The sequence below is a fragment of the Pomacea canaliculata genome, linkage group LG11 (genome assembly GCF_003073045.1).
Source record: "Pomacea canaliculata isolate SZHN2017 linkage group LG11, ASM307304v1, whole genome shotgun sequence".
In the NCBI taxonomy this organism is placed as follows: domain Eukaryota; kingdom Metazoa; phylum Mollusca; class Gastropoda; order Architaenioglossa; family Ampullariidae; genus Pomacea; species Pomacea canaliculata.
In genome coordinates, this window is record NC_037600.1 from 21,357,814 (window position 1) to 21,366,342 (window position 8,529).

An 8,529-nucleotide genomic window follows, 5' to 3' on the forward strand; every position below is an offset into this window, starting at 1 on the left:
TTGTGCACCTCGCACAGATGACCGCCTTGTGGACAGGTGTCACGTACATAAAGTGTCCGGAGACGAGATGTGAACCCTAAGCAGATCCCTGCAGTGGTGACAAGCGAGTGTTTTGACCACTACACTACCCGGCCGCCCTAGCGAGAACAGAAAACTGATGGCGGCCCTTTAGAAGCAGCTGGGAGAGGACAGACCTTACCTCTGGTGGTGCTCAGGAGAACCAGTCGTCCCACAACTTGCATCACAACAGATGCTACTACGGTCAGCTTTCTGTAGTCGTTGTGGTGTGAGGAGACTGAGTGTTATGGTAAAGTACATTGTGATTTATACAAGCAAAATAACAATCATAGACATTGTGAGTAATCACACAAAGACTTTAATTATTGCCCTTTAATTACGACTAGTGCCGTGACACTTTGCTTAACTCTATAAGTCAGCGTATAACTATATAAGTTACTTCCGCTGGACGTAGCCCCGCGAGATCACGGACTGCTCCCGCTGGATACAGTTTCGCGAGATTACGGACTGCTCCCGCGAGATTACGGACTGCTCCCGCGAGATTATGGACTGCTCCCGCTAGACACTGTCCCGCGAGATTACAGACTGGTCCCGCTGGACGGTGTCATATGAATCCACCCGCGCGGTGAGGATGAGCTCCAACTGTCAGCCGGATGCCGGCGTCAACTGCTATTAGGTAAATCGGCTCGGAATACCGAATCACATTTTTGTCTTCGTTTCTTTCTCTCTTTGTTTCTCTTACACGCATGCGCAACGAGAGAGACAACGGTTAGATGTGTGTGTGGTCGTACGTGATGTAGTCGTACAGGGGAGGCGACTAGGAGTAGGTATGATAAGAATAGTTGACAGACAAGACCTCTCCCTATCTACCCCACTGTCTGACCTACCCGGAGAAGGCTGCGTGCTGCTGACTGCAGTTTGTGTCCGGGGCTTGTCTCCTTCCGCAGATCCCTCCGCCATAGTGTAGTCCGGAACTGTAACTTAATGTTCATACACCTGTCACACTTAACATCTGTAAATGTTCATACACCTGTCACACTTAACATCTGTACTTAGTGTTCATACTCCTGTGTGACCTGTTTGCCCCACGACATGCCCACAAGAGCTGCAGATACAGCCACACAGCTCTCCACTGAATGAACTCAAAACAGTGACGTGTAACAGAAGTGGCAGTGACGTCTCCGTGACTACTCATCATTTAGTCTAAATAAGCTTTGGTGTTGGTTTCCTGCCCACCTGTTTATTACTTGCCCACCTATTGATTACTTGCGCACCTGTTGATTACTTGCCTACCTGTTGATTACTTGCCCACCTACTGATTACTTGCTCACCTGTTTATTACTTGCCCACCTATTGATTACTTGCCCACTTGTTGATTACTTGCCCACCTGTTGATTACTTGCTCACCTGGACAAGACTGATAGTCGCAGATGACAGTTTCAGTCTTAGTGTTGTCTCCCAGACAGTTACTCCCGTTGTACTGTGGGGCGGGGCTGTCACACTCACGTGTGTACGTCACCTCCATCAACCCTTCTCCACACGTCACCGAACAGGTTCCGTTGTCCAGCCACTGCCAGGAGGACCAGCTTCCATCGACTACAACAACAAATAAATGTTTACATGTTTATTCGCGTTTTCTTGTGTAGAGGTAATTTCTTAGCAACCAGCAGATGTCGCTGACTCATAAACCTCGCCACAACAACATACTAATATTTAAGAGCACAAACTGTCATTTATAAGAAATTCACTGAGCAAGATAAATTTACAAAGCTGTACATAATTTATCTCTCGCCAAAGACACAAAACGCTTTTCGCTTTCACACTGACACCTTCACACACATCCACACGAACCTCCTAGAAAGGATGTCAGGTAATATTGTGTCTCGCTTTCCTTGTCTTAGTCACTACTACACCTCATCACTCTCTCTCTCTCTCTCTCACACACACACACCTTTATAGCTACCTAATGCATTATACATACACACAGGAGTAGTAACACACTAAGCTGCACTATTTTCAAGCCTTTCTACCAAATTTCCATAAAGCATTGATCACAAGGTTGTGAGAGAGAGTCACCTGCTGTCCTACCTGGGCAAGGCTGTGTGTTGCAGTCTGTGGTTTCACTTTTGGTGCTGTTTTCTGGGCAGTTTCCTGCGTCACCCTGAGAGATGGCGCTGTCACAGTCCTGTTTGTACGTCACCGTCATCTCCCCGCCTCCGCACGTCACCGAGCAAGTTCCGTTGTCGAGCAAATACCACGAGGACGAGTTGTCAGAGACTGGATCCTCTTGTAACATGTAACATGTAAAATAAGCAACCCTCTCGATAAAACTCTTGTCAAGGTTATGACTGTGTCACACCGAAACATATTTCTTGCTTACCTGGGCGAGACAGACTGTTTCTCGGGGACTATGTGCTGGTTTGCTTGATTTTGCTTAAGAAACCTCTTGTAAAATATGGCATGAACTCACTGACATGTCAGTAATGCTCTGGTAACACACTTGACAGTGTAATACCAAACATCTTGATTGCTTGCCTACCTGTTGATTACTTGCTCACCTGTTGATTACTTGCTCACCTGGACAAGACTGAGAGTCGCAGATAACAGTTTCAGTCTTAGTGTTGTCTCCCAGACAGTTACTCCCGTTGTACTGTGGGGCGGGGCTGTCACACTCACGTGTGTACGTCACGTCCATCAACCCTTCTCCACACGTCACCGAGCAGGTTCCGTTGTCCAGCCACTGCCAGGAGGACCAGCTTCCATCGACTACAACAACAAATAAATGTTTACATGTTTATTGACGATTTCTTGTTGAAGGGTAATTTCTTAACAACCAGCAGATGTCGCTGACTAGAAATGATCCTCACCCCGTCAAATCAATTATCAAGAAAAAAAACCTTTCAGTTCTAGAAAAACGTGAGTATAATTCAGTGAGAAAGATGTTATTACAAACTCTGCATAACATATCTCTTGCCAAAGATACCAAACGCTTTTCCGTTTTCTTCTGAATTCAGGTGGCTAAACAACTGTAGACAACTATCATATAATATACTCACCGTTGCTTGTGTGTCGAGATTATTTTTTAACATTACTCAGAAATATATGAATAAATGGTCATGTGTTTGATGCTCTATTTTTATTGTGTAACTTACATTTATTTGAACACAAGAGAAAAGTTATGAAACTCTAGCTTTTCGCTGTTTTATTCATTATGATATCTTTGACTTACTAAGAATAGTATTGACAAGTAAAATCTAGTCAAATTTTATTGTCTGTTTGAGGAAGTTCAAGACAGTTATTATTCTTGTGCTTACAATCACACAAAAGACACGTACACACAATAAGGGTATATGTATAGTTTAACGGGCAGACACACCCATACATTCACACACACCCATACACAACATTCAACACACTCACCCTCTCACACATCCACATCAACCTCCTAAGAAGGATGTCAGGCAATATCGTATCTCACTTTCCTTGTCTTAGTCACTATATATTATACCGACACACACACGCACACGCACACACACACACCTGTATATCTTAATATTAATTTATACACATACATAAACACACGAATGTTAACTTACAGCACACTCACTAAGCTGTTTTCTTTATTTCCACGAGAATATTGACAAAATTGTTCATGCGTAGGTACTGTGTGTAAATTATTGGAAAAACGGCGGCCATAGTCCTAAGTTCTGCAAGCTTTTCATTTTCATTAATGAAGAACTTCTTGCCATCAATAAATAAGTGATCAAACTCCAATTTATTGATTTTCCCTCCTTTCTTGCCTCCTTCATGTAGGCGACAAGTGTCAGCCTGCACTCGCATCAGTCTTCTCCAATGAACAACTTCGAACCATTCAGCGTGGATTTTGTGTTCAAGATATAAACCTTATCTTTGTGTGCAGACGGTCAAACTATGGTTTCACACTCTCCCAGGTTTTCTCTCACAAAGTGCTTTCGTAGTCTTGCACTGTCTCATTGTCATTCCAGAGAAGTCTATAGAATAACAAATTTTGTTTCTTCTTCATCTACATTCAAGTTCAATTTTTCTTACAGTCTCTTGCAGTCTTTTTCTAGTTCTCGATTCGATGTCATCCGACCTTCTCTCTATTTCTGTCAGATTTTTGTTTTTGCTTTTTTTTTTTTTTTTTTTTTGAGTAATGTATTTTCTCTAGACAATTTTCCGCAGCATCATTTAACTCTTCCACCTCCTCACTTAAACTGGAGAAAGCTTCTTTAACATCACAGAAATCTTTCATCAGACCGACGAACGTGAAGTTTATTGTGTTTAACATCTGCATGACATCAGGTAACCAGGTAACGTGGGCTCCTTGAAAATCTCACCTGTGGGAAGGGTTGCTGTGGATGAAGCGAGAGCGGGGCCAACGCCGCCATCACACTTGGTCTCTTGTACATGAAGACGATGTAAACAGGGAGAAACTGGCCACATTTCTGACTAAAATGAGTGGAATCGACGGTATTGTGTTTTTCACATCGTATTTACAAACAATTAATAATCCACTTTAAAACAAAATAAGAAAAAAAAAAAAAAAAACTAGAATTTTCACAAATTTCCGGTAAAGACAGAAAACTGCGAGCGGCCTGGACCAGTGACCACAGTGACCTCTCCCACAAGTGACCAATGAAAGGTTGAGTGCAATTCAGTGGACACATGAAAAAACTTTGCATCTTTCACCAAAGATACAAAATGCTGTTCATTTTCTAAATGAATGCACAAGTAGTAGCAGAATACTTATGTACAAGTTGTCACTAGACTTACACATGATACGAAATCAATAATCAATAATCAATAACGCTATCAAATTAATTGTTTATTCATTAAGGCCTATATTACCCCTTTAGAAGAGGGAGCAAACGACAAATACCACGAGGATGAGTTGTCAGAGACTAAATATCCAGAAAGGTGTATACACTAGTTTTCTCTTTGACCTCAAACATTTATCGCTTTCCAGGTATCTATCTCATAGCAAAGAAATGTTTAATTAAGAAATGAAAGGCTTCAATTTTTCGGGTTGACATTTGCCTTTGATTAGCGCTGATAGACTCTACTAAAATTAATCCTTTAATTATCCATAATTGAGTCAAAATCAAATCAAATCAAAACAGACTTTATTGTCTGCCCAGGAGACCCAGGGCAGAAATTTGTCTTTGCTCACATACCCATACAGACATTTAACACACAGTTAGAAGTAAAAGTGAGGAGTAAAATAGTGTTGATTGCACCAGTCCATCAAAGCAGTGTATGTTTATCCTAACAACAAACCTTGGGTGACCAAGGGCCTAAAAGCACTTGAACAAAAAGAAACATTTGTTCATCACGGGCAGAAGCCCACGACAGAAGATTAGTACATAGAGAGGACCATGATGCTATCCGTTAAGTCCATTAAATCTTCTAATTGTAGATAACCTCCCTGTCACGGACCAGTCCGTGCCTCCATGTATTTAGGTTAGTGTTGCTGTTTATGAACTGTAACAGTAAATAACACGTAATGGAGACCGAGTGGGAAAGAGGGGAAAGGGAGATCACTCTAGCGAATAAGACAGAAGAAGCAGACGGCATTGGCGGACATTGTAGGAGGACGCTGTGTGTGCGCTAAGAGGAGAAGCGTAGACGCCAGTAATTGCTTGCCTAGCCAAGGATTTCTCTGTGTACGTGCAAATTGTGTTGGGGCCCTTCTGAAGGAGGATTACATCTAGACGATTCCTCGATCGTCTTCGGTGAAACACCAGCAGAGTGTGGGCTCGGTGTACCGTTGGCTTAGTATCGCCATCTTGGGGTACCGCAACTGTGACTGTGTGAGCCCCTCCCCGACACGGCCACTGTGTACGGCCTTGGTGTGTCATCTGTCATCATCTGTCATCTGCTGAGCTACACGGCCACTGTGTACGGCCTTTGAGTGTCATCTGTCACTGAGCTACACGGAGTTTTCTACCCGCTCGGGAAAGGAAAAGCCGCCTGTAATAGATTACCAGTGTGATTTGTGTTACTCGTATTCTGACTGTAGACGCAAAGGGTGACCACCCTACGAACTGTGAGTATGGTTTGGAACTGATACACCCTGGACTAAAACATTGGAAACTGTTTTAAGTTATGAACTGAGAGATTGATATTCCTATAAAATTAAAAGTAGAGACTATTGCATTACTACATGTTTACTTCTCATAGATGGCTTTGACCATCTTCACTTAAGAACTGTGCGTTGCGACATTTTTGTATAAATATATTTATCTGTGTTCTATGTCATAAAATCCTGAGCAACTTATTAACATGATGTGGATAGCCTCAGACAATCGTTGTTTTGTGTTGAAAGAACGCGTACTGACGTCGTGTGTGTATTGCTCGTGTGAGAACCGGCGTCTGTGACAGCCCTTCTATAACCAAAACTAATATTATCTTCACTGGGAAATAATATCAAACTGAAAGAGGATTGTTTTTCAAAGTACCAGACCGTTTACTTATTTTTGTCTTTTTTTATGTTTCCCAAAGTGACAAACAAGAAGTAGAGCAACAGAATATCTGCTACCCTTTTTTTTAAAATTTAGGAAAAACAAACACACACACCTATTCATGTATGTTCACATTTATTCACACAAATAATAACACTCACAAATAATAGCATTCTCATGGACTATGCGCTGGTTTGCTTAATTTTATTTAATAAACCTTTTGTAAAATATAGTATGAACTCGGATATCAATTATGCTCTCGTAACAGGTTTGACAATGCAATATCAAACATATTAATTACTTGCCTACCTGTTGATTACTTGCTCACCTGGGCAAGACTGATAGTCGCAGATAACAATTTCAGTCTTAGTGTTGTTTCCCAGACAGCTACTTCCGTTGTACTGTGGAGCGGGGCTGTCACACTCACGTTCGTACGTCACGTCCATCAATCCTTCTCCACACGTCACCGAGCAGGTTCCGTTGTCCAGCCACTGCCATGAGGACCAGCTTCCATTGACTGAACCAACGAGTAAATGTTCACATGTTTACTCCCGTTGTTTTCATTAAGAATATCTTTGAACAAGCGACATATTACAGAGTATGATGTGAAATTTGATGACTCAGTTCATGTTGTTTTCTCTTCATTACTGTTGCAGTTCTTTACATCGTGAGTTATCATACAATGGTAAAGATTCTAAAGCTGAAATATATTATAATGCTCAGTGTCAAAATAAAATTCACTACCGAAATGTTTCCACACGACTCAACCAGGATCTTATTATCTATTCAGCAAAGAAAAATTTCATTTTTCATTAAACTTGATAACATCACTCAAACTAATTTCTATCATCTTATGTGTTCAGGAAATGGTTTTTGTTTTTAAATGTCAACTTACTAAAGATGGTATTAGAAATACCAACAATAAAACCAATTCTATTTATAGATTAAAAGCACTTTAGACCTTCTGTGAATTTTTCACTAGTTTCCAGTGAGATCAATTTTTAGTCAAAAGTTTCTCTTTTTGACATAAGCGCAAAAGAACATCCAAGAGAAATATAGTTTTGACTTTATTTAGCGAATGCTACAAAGAAATATAGTTGAGACTACATTTCTGTCTAATAGAGAAGTAACTTTAAAAAAAGAACCTGGAGCACGTACTAGGACAAGGTTGATTGTTGCAAACTAATGTTTGGGGAGTATCATGGTATGTATGAGTAGGTATTGTGGTACACTTGGTGGATATTGTGTTATATATCAGTAAGAATCAAAAATTACAAATAAGGTATGTTACTCGTTTTCTTCTTACCCTGCACCCCACACCACACACACACACATTTGCCTTTCTCTGTCTCTCTATCTCGTTGAATTCTCTCTAGACGTTGTCTGATTCTGCTCTCTGTAGTGGAGTGACCATGCAATTAACTTTGCTGAGTTGTTTTCTTCTTAGGGTTATCAGTAACATCTTACGACAAGAAAAAGGGAAAAAATAGTGTGCACAAACCAAAGATGGCCATCCCGAAAGCTAAATTTAGCCATTGCTACAGAGAAATATAGTTTAGACTACATAGATAAGATAATTAAAAAAAAACAAAGGTAAACATGGAGGACCTACTAGGACAAAATTGGCTGTTGCAAACTAATGTTTCCTTCTTGAAATAGTCGCCAGTGCAGTTCGTTCCGCCATATTGAGGAGGAGGGCTGTTGCACAAACGCCTGTAGGTCAAGGTCTTTGTTCCTCCACCACACGTGAGTGAACAACTTCCTTCGGTCAGCAGGGACCAGCTAGAAAAACCGCCATTGACTGAAAGGACACAGGAAGCAGTATTAGTATAGGTTAGTGTGCATACCAGTGTGGTTAAGTATGGATAAGTATGATTTGTATAGTATGTATGGGTAGTAGGGTAGGTATGGGTGTATATGTCATTGGGGAGTATGATGGTATGTATGAGTAGGTATTGTGGTACATTTGGTGTAGATTACGGTAAGATATATATCGATGGGTAAGAATCAGAAATTCAAAAAATGTTAA

General features: G+C 41.0%; 1 protein-coding gene across 1 annotated transcript; it reads right to left on the bottom strand.

Moving 5' to 3' along the window:
* Positions 1 to 1,070: 1,070 nt before the first annotated feature.
* Positions 1,071 to 6,946, bottom strand: LOC112574702 (coadhesin-like). The gene is made up of 5 exons (XM_025255930.1): positions 6,829 to 6,946; positions 2,596 to 2,784; positions 2,107 to 2,304; positions 1,426 to 1,614; positions 1,071 to 1,123 (listed from the first exon to the last, which is right to left on the bottom strand). The coding sequence occupies exons 1-5, from the start codon at positions 6,944 to 6,946 to the stop codon at positions 1,071 to 1,073; spliced, it is 747 nt and encodes a 248-aa protein (XP_025111715.1).
* Positions 6,947 to 8,529: the final 1,583 nt, after the last annotated feature.